This window comes from Neoarius graeffei, chromosome 8 (genome assembly GCF_027579695.1).
Source record: "Neoarius graeffei isolate fNeoGra1 chromosome 8, fNeoGra1.pri, whole genome shotgun sequence".
Classification (NCBI taxonomy): Eukaryota; Metazoa; Chordata; class Actinopteri; order Siluriformes; family Ariidae; genus Neoarius; species Neoarius graeffei.
The window spans coordinates 68,322,707-68,342,109 of NC_083576.1; the positions used below are offsets into that span (position 1 = coordinate 68,322,707).

General features: G+C 43.8%; 1 protein-coding gene across 1 annotated transcript; it reads left to right on the forward strand.

Moving 5' to 3' along the window:
* Positions 1-19,311, forward strand: si:ch211-168f7.5 (dapper homolog 2). The gene is made up of 4 exons (XM_060927004.1): positions 1-570; positions 14,302-14,467; positions 15,989-16,198; positions 16,293-19,311. The coding sequence occupies exons 1-4, from the start codon at positions 328-330 to the stop codon at positions 18,668-18,670; spliced, it is 2,997 nt and encodes a 998-aa protein (XP_060782987.1). The 5' UTR covers positions 1-327; the 3' UTR covers positions 18,671-19,311.
* Positions 19,312-19,403: the final 92 nt, after the last annotated feature.

Consider the following 19,403-nt stretch of genomic DNA (forward strand, 5'->3'; position numbering starts at 1 on the left):
GTTCATGCAGAACTGAATCAACATCATGGTCTGGAATGCGAATGCTGAGGAGGAAGGACCAGTGTGGATGGTTTGTATGTGATCTAGGAGGACGATCGGGTAAAGGAATGATTCAGGATTTTTTTTTTTTTGCATGATTGTGAAAGTTATCTGGAGAACATCAGTGCATTCTGAATGACACTGTATTTTGTCACACTGTAATCCGGTAACATTGATGCCGCATTGACAGTCGAAGGTGCACCGGCTGCGCGCGCGCTTACGCACGCACACACACAGACGCACAGACGAATCGCACGCGCTTGTCCGGACCCTGACTGCACGCGCAGGATGTCGGGGCGCAGGAGCTGTGTGAACTCGCTGTGGTCGGGCAGCGAGCGGGTTCGCATCGGAGAGCGGCTCAAAGCCACACTGGCCGGCATCGTGGAGCTGGATGTGCTCCGAGGGCGCCAGCTGGAGCTGATCGAGTCTGTATTGGATGAGAGTGGGAAGAACGCGGATAGAAACTGTGAGCAGCAGGAGAAACTCGACAGCGCCGCCGATGATGGTGCAGTAACCACCTTCAGGCAACAGGTCAGCAGGGACATGGTTTTAAATCCCATAGGGACCTTCGTTTCTCACCTAAATCCTGGAATATTGCATGCACTAAACACCTGCGCTGAGCCAAACGTTTTGGTAAGAGTGACGTCACGTCACCCAACCAGGGTGCCACTATTTACAATTAAAGATTGCACACATACACACCTACCTTGTTGGCATTCTCTACATACTAAGGTTGAATAAGGGTATCATGGGCCACTGAGCATAATATGTTGATTTTCAGAATAGTCTTACTGGATGTACTGTAGTTGACCAGGTTTTCATTAAGACTTGGTTTGGTGAGGGGGGTGGCATGGTGGTTAGCACTGTTGCCTCGCGGCAAGAAGGTCCTGGGTTCAAGCCGGTGAGGGCCTTTGTGTGTGGAGTTTGCATGTTCTCACCGTGTCTGCATGGGTTTCCTCTGGGTGCTCCGGTTTCCCCTACAGTCCAAAGACATGCAGGTTAGGCTAATTGGTGGCTCTAAATTGACCGTAGGTGTGAATGTGAGTGTGAATGCTTGTTTGTCTCTGTATCAGCCCTGCAATAACCTGGTGACTTGTCCAGGGTGTACCCCGCCTCTCACCCATAGTCAGCTGGGATAGGCTCCAGCTTGCCTGCGACCCTGTAGGACAGGATAAGCAGCTACAGATAATGGATGGATGGATTGCACCCATACACACCTACCTTGTTGGCATTCTCTACACACTAAGGTTGAAAAAGGGTATTATGGGCCACTGAGCATAACTTTGATTTTCAGAATAGTCTTACTGGGTGTTCAAGGTGATTTACTTGACCAGGTTTTCATTAAGACTTGGTTTGGTGAGTTGAGGCTCTAGTGAGGTGGGTGGCATGGTGGTGTAGTGGTTAGCACTGTTGCCTTGCAGCAAGAAGGTCCTGGGTTCAAGCCGGTGAGGGCCTTTCTGTGTGGAGTTAGCATGTTCTCCCCGTGTCTGCGTGGGTTTCCTCCGGGTGCTCCAGTTTCCCCCACAGTCCAATGACATGCAGGTTAGGCTAATTGGTGGCTCTAAATTGACCGTAGGTGTGAATGATTGATTGTATCTATATGTCAGCCCTGTGATAACCTGGCGATTTGTCCAGGGTGTATCCTGCCTCTCGCCCATAGTCAGCTGGGATGGGCTCCAGCTTGTCCACGACCCTGTAGTACAGGATAAGCGACTACAGATAATGGATGGATGGATGAATTGCACCCATACACACCTACTTTGTTGGCATTCTCTACATACTAAGGTTGAATAAGGGTATCATGGGTCACTGAGCATAACATGTTGATTTTCAGAATAGTCTTACTGGGTGTATAAGGCGATTTTACTTGACCACGTTTCCATTAAGACTTGGTTTGGTGAGTTGAGGTTCTAGTGAGGTGGGTGGCATGGTGGTGTAGTGGTTAGCACTGTTGCCTTGCAGCAAGAAGGTCCTGGGTTCAAGCCGGTGAGGGCCTTTCTGTGTGGAGTTTGCATGTTCTCCCCGTGTCTGCGTGGGTTTCCTCCGGGTGCTCCAGTTTCCCCCACAGTCCAATGACATGCAGGTTAGGCTAATTGGTGGCTCTAAATTGACCGTAGGTGTGAATGATTGATTGTATCTATATGTCAGCCCTGTGATAACCTGGCGATTTGTCCAGGGTGTATCCTGCCTCTCGCCCATAGTCAGCTGGGATGGGCTCCAGCTTGTCCACGACCCTGTAGTACAGGATAAGCGACTACAGATAATGGATGGATGGATGGATGAATTGCACCCATACACACCTACTTTGTTGCAGGGGTGATAGCGTTCCGGCGTGCCGTGGCTGGGGAAAAAAAAAAAAAGTCTAGTTCGCCCATTGTCCTGTGTCATTCTGAGATGCGCAGATAGACAGTAAAGGTTTCCCTTTACTGTCTATCTGCGCATCTCAGAATGACACAGGACAATGGGCGAACTAGATTTTTTTTTTTTCCCCAGCCACAGCGCGCCGGAACGCTATCACCCCTGTTGTTGGCATTCTCTACATACTAAGGTTGAATAAGGGTATCATGGGTCACTGAGCATAACATGTTGATTTTCAGAATAGTCTTACTGGGTGTATAAGGTGATTTTACTTGACCACGTTTCCATTAAGACTTGGTTTGGTGAGTTGAGGTTCTAGTGAGGTGGGTGGCATGGTGGTGTAGTGGTTAGCACTGTTGCCTTGCAGCAAGAAGGTCCTGGGTTCAAGCCAGTGAGGGCCTTTCTGTGTGGGGTTTGCATGTTCTCCCCGTGTCTGCGTGAGTTTCCTCCGGGTGCTCCGGTTTCCCCCACAGTCCAAAGACATGCAGGTTAGGCTAATTGGTGGTTCTAAATTGACCGTAGGTGTGAATGGTTGTTTGTGTCTATGTGTCAGCCCTGCGATAACCTGGCGACTTGTCCAGGGTGTACCCTGCCTCTTGCCCATAGTCAGCTGGGATAGGCTCCAGCTTGCCCGCTACCCTGTAGGACAGGATAAGCGGCTACAGATAATGGATGGATAGATGGATTGCACCCATACACACCTACCTTGTTGGCATTCTCTACATACTAAGGTTGAATAAGGGTATCACTGAGCATAACATGTTGATTTCACACAGATTCAGAATAGTCTTACTGGGTGTACAAGGTGATTTACTTGATCAGGTTTCAGGTTGGTACAGTATTGGTTTGAGTTGAGATTCTAGTCAGGGGTGACACGGTGGTGTTGTGGTTAGCACTGTCGCCTCGCAGCAAGAAGATCCTGGGTTCAAGCCCAGAGGGCCTTTCTGTGTGGAGTTTGCATGTTCTCCCCGTGTCTGCGTGGGTTTCCTCCGGGTGCTCCGGTTTCCCCCACAGTCCAAAGACATGCAGGTTAGGTTAATTGGTGGCTCTAAATTGACCGTAGGTGTGAATGTGAGTGTGAGTGGTTGTTTGTCTCTGTGTCAGCCCTGCGATAACCCAGCGACTTGTCCATAATCAGCTGGGATAGGCTCCAGCTTGCCTGCAACCCTGTAGAACAGGATAAGTGGCTACAGATGATGGATGAATGGATGTTCTAGTGAGCTGGTGTAGCAAGGTGAGCTCCTGTCCAGGTATGAAAGGCTTTTCGATGGAGCCGTCGGCCTTTTCCCTCTTTCGGAGTGTGTGTAAGAAGAGAAGATTGGGGGAAGTGCTTGTCTAAAATGACACTAGGGTTAAGAATGGCCTGTGTCCAAAGAAGATCCTGTGTAAATGAACAGATGTCAAGTAGCCACACGTAACACACTGAAGACATTCACATCTGCCAAGTGGTGTTTCTTTCGATTAAAAAAAAAAAAGTGCTTTATTCTTGCAGTTCTTCACATTCAGTGTCCTACAGCAAAAACTCAGTAATGCATATTCACAAATTGTTTTTACACACCCGATTACAAATCACACACAAGTATGAATAACAATTTGGCTGGAGCACTTAATTTTATGAGATCAATGCTCAGTAACTCCAATCAGATCAAACTGCGATGCAGTGATATAGTGGTACAGAATGTACGAATGATTAGTCATCATCTGGGTTTGTTTGTTGCTTTTCTGCCAATACGTCTGTCATTTTGCATAAAAAGAACATGTTCAAATTTTTATGCTGCTTGCGTCATCACCTCTTCAGTGATTGTTCAAGAGCAAGTGAGGGATTGGGAGTTGGATGGGTGGATAGAGGGATGATGTTGGAAAGCAGCCCATATGTTTGCACAAGGTTCCCAGTAAACTCCCAAGTGTGCATCGTTTAGTTATTTTGGTAAAAAGGTCTGAGTGTTTTCAATAGTGATTCAACACTGACTCAACAGTTAACGCCTGAAAACAAGTCATCTTTAAAATCACAGATGGCAATACATACGAAGTCCTTGAAGCTTCAGAACTTCCCCACTGTGGGTGGCACTGGAAGAAGAAAAGCCAGTCCTTAATGACTATCTTGTGATTGAGTAGACTTATGATACTAATATCTGCACACATCCAGTGACATTGACATGAGAGCTCCAGTAAGTGCTCTATCATTAGACAAGAGAGCTCACACTAAAGCACCTCCCATACCTCCTCCATTTTCTCATTTTCTGGCCATTTTGTGACCTTTTTTTTCATTAATCTTGTAGTATTCTCTTTCTGGGTGTCTGAATGATCCTTTTGAATTGATGGGTAGCTGGAAAAAGGCCAGTCCTGTCTGTGACACTGCTCTTAGACCCATATCGGATTTCTCTAACCCTGGCACTGCTGCTCATCCCCCAACCTTCTTTCTTCACATAATCAAATCAACTGTAATTTCATACTTTGATCATACACAGAGCATGCATTTCATAAACAGAGCAATGACTGAACATTTCAGTTTTATTACATTAGTTTGTGTTTGTCTGGGAGATTGTTTCATAATTTTCTGCTTGGGCTCAACCTGGTAGGAAAGCTGTGCTGTGTTTGTGCGTGATCTTAACCCTTCTGTTAAATGACCCATTTTGAAGTCTTACTAAGCAATATCAGCTGACTTAAAAACTTTTCCACTTTGAAACATGACTTGAATATTGTTTCGTTCATTTTGCTCGTAGCTAAATCATATGTAATGTAGATTAGAGGAAAAAGTGAAAAATGAGTGGAGTGGACTGTCTGGTAAACAGAAAAAAAAATCATGCCAACAAGAGGGTTCTCAAAACATAATGTCCTTTTCCATCAGTACTGTTTGGAATGTTTATATTGCATATAATGGTGATAATATATAAATTGGGTATTTTAAAATGAATTCTACATTTGTATTGCTGTCATAGCAGAAGAGAAAGGACAAGCAGTGATAAATAAACACTTAAAAAAAAAATCAAACCTAGACCCCTTAATGGTTCTTTAGTTGTCTCTTGGTTGTCTGTCAAAAAGGATTACAAACTACATTATACAGCAATTACTTCCGGATCACTAATTTGATTGGTCGAGCAGCATTCCAAGAGTGCTGGTATGTCGCATAACAGAACTGGGCCTTTTCTCTGTGTGTATCGCTCCACTCATCTATGTCCTATGTAAAATTCTACTTCCTAGTTCAAAAGAGTTACTATGGAGGTGTTCACAATGTTTCAGTGGACATGGCTGATAGAAATATCTGTTTGGCGTGCTTGAAACTGGTACAGGCTGTTCTGATTGTTACTTGTTTTGGCTAGTTAAATCCTTGAGATTTATCTTTGTTCACACATTCTGCTCTCTGCGTAATGAAGGTTATGTTGACCAGTAATGTTTTTCTTCTTTCATAAGAGTATAATCTTGATGGGTAAAGTAATGGTACATATGTCTCTTCTTTCATACAGTTGTGTAATACAACCCCGATTCCAAAAAAGTTGGGACAAAGTACAAATTGTAAATAAAAACGGAATGCAATGATGTGAAAGTTTCAAAATTCCATATTTTATTCAGAATAGAACATAGATGACATATCAAATGTTTAAACTGAGAAAATATATCATTTAAAGAGAAAAATTAGGTGATTTTTAAATTTCATGACAACAACACATCTCAAAGTTGGGACAAGGCCATGTTTACCACTGTGAGACATCCCCTTTTCTCTTTACAATAGTCTGTAAACGTCTGGGGACTGAGGGGACAAGCTGCTCAAGTTTAGGGATAGGAATGTTAACCCATTCTTGTCTAATGTAGGATTCTAGTTGCTCAACTGTCTTAGGTCTTTTTTGTCGTATCTTCCGTTTTATGACGCGCCAAATGTTTTCTATGGGTGAAAGATCTGGACTGCAGGCTGGCCAGTTCAGTACCTGGACCCTTCTTCTACGCAGCCATGATGCTGTAATTGATGCAGTATGTGGTTTGGCATTGTCCTGTTGGAAAATGCAAGGTCTTCCCTGAAAGAGACATCGTCTGGATGGGAGCATATGTTTCTCTAGAACCTGGACATACCTTTCAGCATTGATGGTGTCTTTCCAGATGTGTAAGCTGCCCATGCCACACGCACTAATGCAACCCCATACCATCAGAGATGCAGGCTTCTGAACTAAGCGCTGATAACAACTTGGGTCGTCCTTCTCCTCTTTAGTCCGAATGACACGGCGTCCCTGATTTCCATAAAGAACTTCAAATTTTGATTCGTCTGACCACAGAACAGTTTTCCACTTTGCCACAGTCCATTTTAAATGAGCCTTGGCCCAGAGAAGACGTTCTGCGCTTCTGGATCGTGTTTAGATACGACGACTTCTTTGAACTATAGAGTTTTAGCTGGCAACGGCGGATGGCACGGTGAATTGTGTTCACAGATAATGTTCTCTGGAAATATTCCTGAGCCCATTTTGTGATTTCCAATACAGAAGCATGCCTGTACAGTATGTGATGCAGTGCCGTCTAAGGGCCCGAAGATCACAGGCACCCGTTATGGTTTTCCGGCCTTGACCCTTACGCACAGAGATTCTTCCAGATTCTCTGAATCTTTTGATATTATGCACTGTAGATGATATGTTCAAACTCTTTGCAATTTTACACTGTCAAACTCCTTTCTGATATTGCTCCACTATTTGTCGGCGCAGAATTAGGGGGATTGGTGATCCTCTTCCCATCTTTACTTCTGAGAGCCACTGCCACTCCAAGATGCTCTTTTTATACCCAGTCATGTTAATGACCTATTGCCAATTGACCTAATGAGTTGCAGTTTGGTCCTCCAGCTGTTTCTTTTTTGTACCTTTAACTTTTCCAGCCGCTTATAGAGATCTTGCAGTCATGTGACCGGAAAGTTCACAGCCGCCATCTTGTCGGTAAAAAACACCGCTGAATACTGCTGCACTCGTGTACAGAATGGATCAATTTCAACCAACGGACTACACGGCTCATTTTTCTAATGAACAGATAACTAGATATATGTCTAAAATAAACGATCTACAGATTAGTGACCCTTAAGCTGGGCATACACTGTGCGATTTTTTTTTTTTTTTCAATCGCGGTATTCAGCTGCTGCTCACACTGTACGAGTGAATCGCAGGGGTAAACAGCACGCAGCTTACAATTCCTGTTCTCGCACTATACGATCCGATGCTCGGATGCGATGCTTGGATGCGATGCTCAGGATTTCAAACAGGTTTGATTTTCATCCGATCGATCGGGAGGAGGTCGTGAGGTGTTAATCACTTGTCGTTACCCCATGTATACTACACGATCCGAGACGCACGATTGAGCCAAAACTCGGCCCGATCTCCAAAATAGTCGCACGAGTGAAAATCGTGTCAAAATCGGGCCAAAAATCGCACAGTGTATGCCCAGCATTATGGCTTACCGGACGTAGTTTTCATGACCGTATCAGTGGATATTGAACTGCCAGAGGTGGAATACCCAGACGTGTATAATTACCTCATCAACTTTCCCTCGCTGTTCAGTGGTGAAGCACTGTGTGCTTATAAATCTCTGGACAGTTATCTTTACAGAAATTCAGGATTTGTCAGCGACTCAGATGTGGCATCTTGTAAACAAGAAAATAACAATCCTCATTGGACGGATAAGTCACTTAAGTATTGAGTATAGCACTGACCAGCCGATTATAGAATAGAATAAGGTAATTCCAGCTGTAATTCCAAATCGTCCGTCTTGTTTACCATGGATCTGGCGTTGGAGAGGTAAAGGCTTGGCAGTGGAGATTTGAGTGGCTGTTTTCTGAGCTTAGTCAACAGGCCGGCTCTGCAGCCTCGCTTTTGCTTCCGCTCCCGACGCCGCCTCCTTCGCTTTGCTTCCGATAACAATCCACGGAGACCCCGCTGGTCTCGCTATCTCGTCCGGAATGTTGTGCATGCGATGAAAATCGCTACAAACCGTCATTTTCTGCTGGAAACCAATGTCCAGTAAGTCCATACGGTTGTAGTGGATATTGAAGTCCGATACAGACGAACAACACGCAAAAATACACACAAAAAACATAAACATGCACAGGTAGGGAGAGCTTGTAGCCGCAGCCATTGTAGTAGAATTGTATATAGTAGGGTTTTCCAGAAGAAAAGGTAGAAGTAGAAGCAGAAGTAGAACCAGAAGTAGAAGGCGGAAATATGGCGTTTGACCGACAAGATGGCGTCTGTCACAATCTGGATCGGCTGTGACGTCACATGCAAGTGCTCCATTGCCCCGTCCCAACTTTTTTGAGATGTGTTGCTGTCATGAAATTTATTTGGCATGAAATATCAATATTTGGCATGAAATTTCAAAATGTCTCACTTTCGACATTTGATATGTTGTCTATGTTCTATTGTGAATACAATATCAGTTTTTGAGATTTGTCAATTATTGCATTCCGTTTTTATTTACAATTTGTACTTTGTCCCAACTTTTTTGGAATCGGGGTTGTATTTTAGAGTAGTGTAGTGCTTTTCACATGTCAAGTTCCTAACAGAAAAATAAAGTTCTTTGAATTAAATAGTCCAAACCGGTGATGTAATGCTTCATCGCCCATTTACATTACCCTGTCATACATAGATAACTTGGCTTCATCAATCACATCATCATCCAATCACATAGCTACAACACACCCTTGAATGTGAATATATGCTCATGTTTGTCCTACAATAAACTGAGAAACATCTCTGAACAGCTGTGTCTGTGTCAGAGACTGTGACTGTTGTGACTCCTGGATATATCCATGAAGCAGAATCTTCTAGGTGGCAGAGGGACTACATTCTGAGATCATACACTCAGAAAATAAAGTACGTTATCATATCTTTCGAGGTACAATAGCTTGTCACTGGGTCAGTACCCTATAAGCTACTTATTTGTACCTTTTTGTATACTGCGTGGGAGCCTAGATGTACTGTTTTGACTGTAAAAAGGTACACATAGCTACCTTGAGGTCCAATAATGAGCCCTAGGGGGTACATTAGTGTAGACTGTACCTTGGGGGACAGAAATTGACTCCTCCTGTATCCCTGTTTCTCACAGTGTACAACCCCGATTCCAAAAAAGTTGGGACACTGTGTAAAACATAAATAAAAACAGAATGTAAAGATTTGCAAATCATGGAAACCCTATATTTCACTGAAAATAGTACAAAGACACCATATCAAATGTTGAAACTGAGAAATTTTATTGTTTTTTGAAAAATATTTGCTCATTTTGAATTTGATCTCAGTAACATGTTTCAGAAAAGTTGGGATGGGGCAACAAAAGACTGAAAAAGTTGTGTAATGCTAAAAAAAAATTCATTTGGTTAATTGGCAACAGGTCAGTAACATGATTGGGTATAAAAAAAGCATCCCAGAGAGGTGGAGTCTCTCAGAAGTAAAGATGGGGAGGGGTTCACCGCTTTGTGAAAGACTGCGTGGGCAAACCGTGCAACCATTTAAGAATAACATTTCTCAATGTAAAATTGCAAAGAATTTGGGGATCACATCATTTATGGTACATACTATCATTAAAAGATTCAGAGAATCTGGAGAAATCTCTGTATGCAAGAGACAAGGCTGAAAACTGACATTGGATGCCTGTGATCTTCAGTCCCTCAGGTGACACTGCATTAAAAGCAGACATGTGTCTGTAGTGGAAATCACTGTATGGGCTCAGGAACACTTCACCACGTCCTCCAGGCTAAAGAGGAGAAGGACCATCCGGCTTGTTATCGGTGCACAGCTCAAAAGCCAGCATCTGTGATGGTATGAGGGTGCATTAGTGCACATGACATGGGTAGCTTGTACATCTGGGAAGGCATCATTAATGCTGAATGATGTATACATGTTTCAGAGCAATATGCTGCCATTCAGACAAAATCTTTTTCAGGGAAGGCCTTCCTTCTTTCAGCAAGACAATGCCAAACCGCTTTCTGCACATATTAAAACTGCATGGCTCCGTATTAAGAGAGTCTGGGTGCTAAACTGGCCTCCCTGCAGTCCATTCCTTTCTCCCATTTTTAAAATATTTGGTGCATTATGAAGCACAAAATACGACAAAGGAGACCCCGAACTGTTGAGCAACTGAAACTGTATATCAGGCAAGAACGGGACAACATTTCTCTTTCAAAACTACAGCAGTTGGTCTCCTCAGTTCCCAAACGTTTACAGAGTATTGTTAAAAGTAGAGCTGATGCAATACAGTGGTAAACATGTCCCTGTCCCAACTTTTCTGAAACATGTTGTTGACATCAAATTCAAAATGAGCATATATTTTTCAAAAAAAGCAATACAATTTCTCAGTTTCAACATTTCATATGTTGTGTTTGTACTATTTTCAATGAAATATAGGGTTCCCTGATTTTGCAAATTATCGCATTCTGTTTTTATTTACAGTTTACACAGTGTCTCAACTTTTTTGCAATTGGGTTTGTACTTTGTCAGTTCAACCTCCTTCAGTACAGACAGATCAGAACCTATTAATGGCAAGCCATACTTTTCAGGAATATAACGTTTGACTTAAAATATGAAAGCGCATCAGATGAAGATGAAAAGGAAGTGGTGACAGAATTTTACTGGAAGCACTTTTTAACAGAAATGTACAAAACAATGTGAGCTTGCTAGCCAGCTCAAGACGTATTATAAACTTAGGCTACATCCACACAACAACGGCAACGAGATGTTATTTAAAAATATATCGCGTCCAAATGGGCAACAATCAGTAAAATATCTGGTCCATATGGCAACGCAACGCTTGCTGAAAACGATGCAATACACATGCCACACCTCTAGGGGCGCTGTAAGACGGTCCCTTCGGAGACACCAGAACAATAGAAGAAGTAAGGACGCATGCGCATAATGCGCAAGACTTCATATTAGCCACAAAGTCGGGAAAATCTGTTTGTAAAATTACATTATAATGACCAAATACAATGAAAAGTATTTTTCCAGTCTCACCTGTGAAAGGTAATCCCATGTGATCTCGTTTGGACGGCAAACCTGTTGGTACAGTTAAACGCAGCTAATCTTTATTCTCCGCTTTGACCTCTCCAATATGGCGGTGAGGATGACGTATGATTCTACGCGGAAGGCGGCGTCTTTAATGGTCCGGAATAAATTGAATGCTACACGTCGATGGATTAATTTGTTTCTCACCTGTGAAAGGTAATCCCATGTGATCTCGTTTGGACGGTAAACCTGTTGGTACAGTTAAAGGCAGCACATGAATCTTTATTCTCTGCTTTGACCTATCCAATATGGCGGCGAGGATGGCGTATGATTCTACGCGGAAGGCGGCGTCTTTAATGGTCCGGAATAAATTGAATGCTACACGTCGATGGATTAATTTGTTTCTCACCTGTGAAAGGTAATCCCATGTGATCTCGTTTGGATGGTAAACCTGTTGGTACAGTTAAAGGCAGCACATGAATCTTTATTCTCCGCTTTGACCTATCCAATATGGCGGCGAGGATGGCGTATGATTCTACGCGGAAGGCGGCGTCTTTAATGGTCCGGAATAAATTGAATGCTACACGTCGATGGATTAATTTGTTTCTCACCTGTGAAAGGTAATCCCATGTGATCTCGTTTGGACGGTAAACCTGTTGGTACAGTTAAAGGCAGCACATGAATCTTTATTCTCCGCTTTGACCTATCCAATATGGCGGCGAGGATGGCGTATGATTCTACGCGGAAGGCGGCGTCTTTAATGGTCCGGAATAAATTGAATGCTACACGTCGATGGATTAATTTGTTTCTCACCTGTGAAAGGTAATCCCATGTGATCTCGTTTGGACGGTAAACCTGTTGGTACAGTTAAAGGCAGCACATGAATCTTTATTCTCCGCTTTGACCTATCCAATATGGCGGCGAGGATGGCGTATGATTCTACGCGGAAGGCGGCGTCTTTAATGGTCCGGAATAAATTGAATGCTACACGTCGATGGATTAATTTGTTTCTCACCTGTGAAAGGTAATCCCATGTGATCTCGTTTGGACGGTAAACCTGTTGGTACAGTTAAAGGCAGCACATGAATCTTTATTCTCCGCTTTGACCTATCCAATATGGCGGCGAGGATGGCGTATGATTCTACACGGAAGGCGGTGTCTTTAATGGTCCGGAATAAATTGGATTAATTTGCTCCTCTACGCCCTTTTTGAGGAATGTATTGTCGGACTTAAATCAACATCTGAAGAGGTGAGATCGCTCCTTTTTTTCCCTATTTTTGCTGGCGGGATTGCACCATTACACAATAAATATTCACAGTGAAAATATTTTGTAAGCGCGTTTCATGAACCAAGTTATAGGATTTGTTGACAACTCGCATCGTTCGTTACACTTCTACCCGGCGTGAAGCACTCACAGTCATGTGGTTGTGACGTCATCGTAAACAAATCCGTTCTACTCATCCAGACGACTTCACAACGGCAACGTTGCCAGATCTTTCCACTCTGGAACCCGTTCTCAAAAAGATTGCGTTTTGGGCACCCAAAACGCCGGTGCCGTGTGGACGCCAGACCTAAACGATAAGCAATTGTATCGGAGTCACCTGAATCCGTTGCCGTGTGGACAGGGCCTTAGTGTGGCTTCTTCGGGACCCATTTCCAATGGTGGATCAAAAATAAACAGAAAATTTGGCTGCATTGTGTCCAAGATGTGCTAAGAAGCCTGAACTATACAAAGAACCACTTAAGGAAGCATTGAACAGTGTAGTGAACAGAACATAAGAGATAAATATATAAGTATTCAGTATGACTGCACCCAAAACGGATTTTGTATAGGCATATATGTAACATATCTATATCATGGATAATAATGATTGCAGCATTCTTACATAACATCAATCTGCTGAGGAAAAAATATTCCTCTATTTGAGATGGAGATAAGTATTGCTGCTGAATCGGTTGTGTGGGCGAAGTGAGAGAGAGAGAGAGAGAGAGAGAGAGAGAAAGAAGCTCAGCACTGAAGAGGGGGTGGTAGTCACATCCAGGAGTGTTGTGTGTGTGTGTGCGCGCGTGTGTGTGCTAGGGGTTTAAAATGCCTCCTTCATGCTGTTTCTCTCACTAGGCAACCCAGCCCCCGCTTGCTGTCTCTTACTTTCTCTTGCTTTCCCACTGACTCATGCTCTCTTTCCTTGTTATCAATCTCCATCCGTCGCCTCTCGCAGAGTCTTGGACCTTCATCTGTCCTCTGCTCTCAATCTCTCACTCCTTCTCTGCTTCCGATACTGTCTGTCTTTTGTATATTTCTAAACTGGGAGAAAAGGAATTGTGGGTAAACTGCTGGAGCAGAGACAAGCTTGGTTAAAGTTTCTTTATAAAAATCCCTCAGCCCCCTCATCCTCTTTCCCTGGGTCTTTGTTTCATCATCTGTTGCTCTCTCCATTCTTTCCTTATGAACTCTCCCATCCCCCGGGGTTGGTTCTTCAGCACTATTATGAGTCACCTGCATTGTGTGTAAAACTGAGAACAGTGAAGCAGGGGACTGATCAGACGTAACGGGAATCACACAAAGGTTACTTGTCTAGAGGATATTTAAAGAGTGGTCCTTTGTAGAGCGTGAAATAGCTTGGTTACTGCACTCCATAGATACCATGGATTTCGGAACTTATTTTAAGACAAACTTTGACACATTCCAAACCATGACCTCTCACATGCCTGGCTTTTCGAGTCCTCTGGTATTGTGTTGAATACCAGCTATTATGACCTGAAATTGGCAGCATTGTCTCTGAACACGTTTAATAGCTGTGTGAAGTTAATGGCTTGCTGCTGAAGTACTATTTTAGAATTTTGTAAACATAAACATCTCTGATGTTCCTGCTCTGTAATTACCACCCGTAGCCTGTTTTAACATGTGCCGGCGTTCCCTGTGCCATCTGCTTTCTGTTTTCAGACTCCCTCTCCAGCAGACTCTGTAGTGCCAGGCGTCAGGGCTTCAGAGGGCACAAGCTCCCGTTGGTCGACTCTCTCATGGGACATCCCATCAGATCTTCTCTCCCCTCCGACTCCAGAACCCACTGGCACCATTTCACTCGACTGTGATTCCAGACCCAGTTCAGGTACTGCTGTTCATTTGCAACATCAGAAAGACTTCAAACAAATAAAGCCCAATTGTTTGCCCCTGCACATATAGAGGGCTGCCGCGTGACATCACCGTACCGCGTGATTTTGTTAGGGTGCCATATTGGAAGACCAAGTACATACATACATATACATACTCACAATACAAAACAAACTACGAGCGAGAGTGAAGTGATATTGCAGCTGTTGTGACGTGACACGATGAGTGAAGTGACACGATGGCTGATAATTCTGGTTATGTGAGTACATTACCAGCTGCAGAAAGGGCACGGTATGTGGAGAAACTGGTTGTGATAGATGGGTTTGACCCCTATGATAAGACTCGGGGCAAGGGAGAATGGAAACATAAGGATCTTTGAATTATTTGGACATGGGGGAAAAACTATATTTAAAATCCAAACAGGGATGGAGGGAGGAAAATTAAAACAAAAGAAATAAATGAAATATATAACATAAATGTGATAAAATTAAGGATGTTTTTATTCAGTAAACATTTTAAAAAATGTTCTACAACACTCTAGCCTAGTGACTTACCAGTAACAAAATGGTCTGAACATATTCTGTACTGCTGTAGACTTGAAGTATTCAGATCCGCTCTGCATAAAGCAGCTAAATACTCTCTCTGTCTCCTGGCAGAAAGCTCCGTGGTTTGCTCCCCTTGTGTCTCAATCACAGCTGGTATTCTGAAGAAAGACTTCTTTTCACCTTTCCCATCAGCTTTGTTAGAACACCCTAACACAGCACAAAAGTTTACCATTGTAGGTTTTTGATGAATCAAGTGCCTCGTGGGTTCACATAGCGCACGCTGCCGTTATTTCCCCCTAATCACGAGTTTGTTGGTCTTCCAATATGGCGCAGGGTTTGTTTACTTCCGGTTCCGGGTGACGTCAATGCAAGGGGTCTATAGGTAATGCAAAAAGTTTTCAGAACGTTCTTTGAAAATTAACACCTGTACCTGTATAGACTCTGAAGGATCCTTGTACTTGCATAGAAAGGGCACATTCTTCAAAGCCCACTCCTTTCTTTGAGAGGGTTTATTGCTGGACTTTGTTCCACTCTGGTGCATGTTCACAGCTTGCTTTTTAACTTGCATTTCGAAGAGCAATAGAAAATCACAAATAGTATCAGTGTTTTAAACTTGAGTAAATCTTGTGCCCGAATGATACTATAGAATTGTCACTGTTTTCAGAATGGATATTCATCTGTTCACTGTTAAACGCAGCTCCTATGAAATAGTAATATAATTCCTGACAGGTGCAAATTTAATGACTGCTTGACATTGCGCAAAAAGTAATATTCAGTGTTTACTTTCCACGTCAGTCTTGTACTCACTTTATATGTATGTTTAACAGCTCTGGCAGCCTTTGGCAAATATTAACCCTGCCCTTTTTGCTTTTTGTTTATTCCTTAATTTTTATACTCTGTTACTCTTGAATCTACACTTTTGTTCGATGTACATTTGTGCAACCCTCCCCCATACACTCTGCTCTTTTCCACAGGCTTTTACTCAGTCAGTGGGAGCTCACTATCGGACTCATGTTACTCAGTGGCTAGTGAGGCAACTCCTGGAGGTCCACTTAAAATGGGGGGACCATGCAGGCCTCACTCGCTGGATCACAGTACCACCCAGTGGAGGGATGATGAACCACAGAATGGACAGAACTCAAGAGGAACAGCCCAGAAAGGAGACAGGAGGCCTGCTTCTACTGGTAAGAGGAGAATTATTAACCACTTTTATGGTATTAGCGCATGTTAACTTAGTGATTGCGATATAACATGGTCTTGTTGATACTCTATCAACAGGTGAATTAGAGATTGATGGGCTCATGTTTCTGACTGGACTCTGCTCTAGTCTAGGGGCAGCACAAAAAGGATGTGTGTTGTCACCTTCCACCACCTGTCCACAGCTGCAACTCGACCCAAAATTCTGCTCAGACCTGGTTTCACGGAAGACAAAAGAGGTCTACCCTTATCCTAGCCCTCTCCATGCAGTGGCCTTGCAGAGTCCCTTGTTCACTTCCTGTCAGAATCCTTCCCCCACGGAGCGCTCTCCCAGCCCAGAGAGGGACCAGCTTGGGGAACCAGAACCTGAAGAACCCCCTGTGAGGACCCAACCTCCACCTTCTCCATCTCTCACGCAGCTAGAGCAATACATAACCAGATTAGCGCATCAGTACCACAGTAGACTGACTCCTGAGACCTCCAGTCGAGCTTCTCAAAAGACCTCTGCAGGTTCATGCTATGAAGGAGTCCATCCAAAGAGCGCTTCCTCCTCCAGCTTGACCAGTTTGACTCCATGCAAGTCTTTTCTAGGCAATTCTGCTAGGGTTAGTCTGAGTAGCATTGGTAAGAAAGCTAGCAGGAACTCAATCAATCTTGGAAACCTGCCATCTGTCACCGGGGAGGATTTCAACATTAGCTTTCACCTCAATTTAAATTTGAACCTCAATCCTAGTTTGAATAAAACGCTAAATATTGATGCTAAAAACATAAATGAACAGGCATCAGGATCCTGTGGGCATCTCGGTGGCAATTTCATCACACCAACTGCCTCCCCTGCTTCATCTTCAACTACAGTCACCAGCACTCCAAACTGGAGGAGCAGACCTCGTATATCCACCTGCCCATCCACAATTAGTAACCGTGGGTCATTGGAGATCCCCGGAAAAACCTTTGGTTCACTTAACTTTTCTAAGTCCTTGGACTGGAGTGGGGCTCCACGAGAGGAGGCAGAAGGCTGCCCCCCTTCAAAAGCCCAAGAAAGTCCTGCTAAACTTAGTGAGGATTCAGTGGTGGTGTGTGAGATCTCACGTGTGTCTGGATTGCCAAGGTCAGTGGTAGTAGGGCTTATGGAGGAAGGGGTGGAGCTGGATGCGGACTGCTTCCGGAATGAAAGAGAGAGGGGTGAAGGGTCAGCTTCTCCATGTAATGCTCCAACACCTCGTTCCTCTCGAACCTCCCTTCCTATTGCTTATGAAGATCGATCTGGTTTTTATTCAAATTCATCCTCAAACCTCTGGGCAGGAAGTGGTGCCATCGAACCTGACTACATTTCCCAGCAGCATCGCCTACAGATTACCCATTCAGATTGCCATTTGATACATACAACACAGTCAAGCAGCCCTCGCTCTGATCACTCAGGTCCCACTCCTTCCCATACCTCCCCCATCCTGCCTTTACCCCATACTTACTCAGATTCCGCCTCCTCTCCTGGCTCCTCATCCCGTTCAAGAGTGCATTCTCCTCCTCGACTGCTCTCGAATTCACCATTCACACCTGCTCAGCTGTCTGTATTCCGGCGGGACTCACCGTCCCAGTGCTCTCTTCCGCACATCCACCCCTGTGGTTCTCCACTAGAAGGCCCCATCAGGCCTCGCGGTGGTTCTCTCAGGCAAGATGCTGGAGCTGCGACTGGGTGGAGGTCTCAGGAGAGGGGTTGGAGGAGGAGTGGCGGTGATGGGGAAGGACTCTATCAGGGCAAGCATGCCTCCAGAGAGCTGGTGCGAGCATCAACAGTTAGCAGTTACTCAGGAAGAGACTACAGCAGCTGCTGGGAGGAAGAAGCAGGCTCACGTACTCCAAAGAAAGCCACCAAGTTGTGGAAAGGCTTTGAATCAAGACTCTGGGGGAGGGAGGAAGAGTTGGAAAGGGAGGAGAGGGTTGGAGACTTTGGATGGAGGCATACTTCTTTAAAAGAGACTTCATCAAGCAGGGTTCATGAACGAAAAGAGAAAAATCTCTCTCGAAAGAAAGGGACAAACTGGGATGGCCATAGCTCTAGCCTTCGGCTATCCAGGAGAGCTTTATTTCGGAGTGAATCTCAGGGATTCTTGTCATCCCGTTCTCAAAAACGGGAAGCCTATCTCCAGAACAACCACTGGTGTTCCTCCTTGGAGATTGGTCATGAAGGACGAGTCACAGAACGTGGGAGAAATCTAGTCAGGAAAGAGGACAAACATCACTCGTCCACTGCCAGTCTTTTCCATCTCTCTCGCTCACAAAGCCTGGAGGGAAGCGCTCGCTCAATCTCACCCCTGTCTTCCCCATCCCTTTCTCCTTCTCCACCTCCATCTGCCCCTCTAACCCGTTCCCGATCATTTCGTGACCTTGGGAGGAAAATTTTTGGCTCTATGAGGTCCCTCAGTTTCAATAAGAACCAGAAATCAAAAAAGAAAGACTAGGAAAAGCAGTCAGAAAAAAAAAAAAAACTGGCCAACCTTTGACAGAACATTGTTTCAGACATAGCAGGATAGTTAACGGACAATCATTACTGATTGTGTGATATAGTCAAACTATGAGTTCTTGACAGGAACTTCAGTGGGAAGACCTGAGATTGGTCAGTACTTAAGGGGCAAACAAAAAAGATATCCTGTAACTCATCAGTTTAATGTGCTATGTTTAATTATAAATGTTTGACGTGTATAAATGGAGTAGTTGCTTATTTTTGCATATAACTAATTGCAAAAACATGATTCTATTTACTGTAGAATGAGACATGCAGCTCAGTTATAAAGGCCAGAACCAGGATTAACGTATGTAAGGAAAAAGTTTGAGCACCAGTACTGCCAAGTTACACAACTTCTGATAATGTGGGAGTATATGTTACAGCTTTTTTTTTTTTGTTTGTTTCTGTGCCTCTGCATGCAACTCTATACTGTGTCTCTGTGCATTATTATACTCAAGGTGCACCAGTGTACTCTAGTGTTTAGAATACTATATACTACTTTGCACTATAGGGTTTAGTGCATTTACCATAAAACACAGACTAAAATCAGAAAGTACATTATGTTGTGTAATATGAAGTGTGCTCAGGACTTTAAAATAAATAAGATGTCAGTGTTAAATAATGACTCAGTATTAATAAAAAGAGTTAAAATGAAAAGTGATCCCTGCTGTTTTGAATGTGGTTCGTCT

Coding starts and splice junctions, on each gene's coding strand:
- si:ch211-168f7.5 (XM_060927004.1), top strand. CDS start 328: ATGTCGGGGCGCAGGAGCTGTGTGAACTCGCTGTGGTCGGGCAGCGAG. Junction 571..14,301: donor TAACCACCTTCAGGCAACAG/GTCAGCAGGGAC, acceptor TTCTGTTTTCAG/ACTCCCTCTCCAGCAGACTC. Junction 14,468..15,988: donor TGATTCCAGACCCAGTTCAG/GTACTGCTGTTC, acceptor TCTTTTCCACAG/GCTTTTACTCAGTCAGTGGG.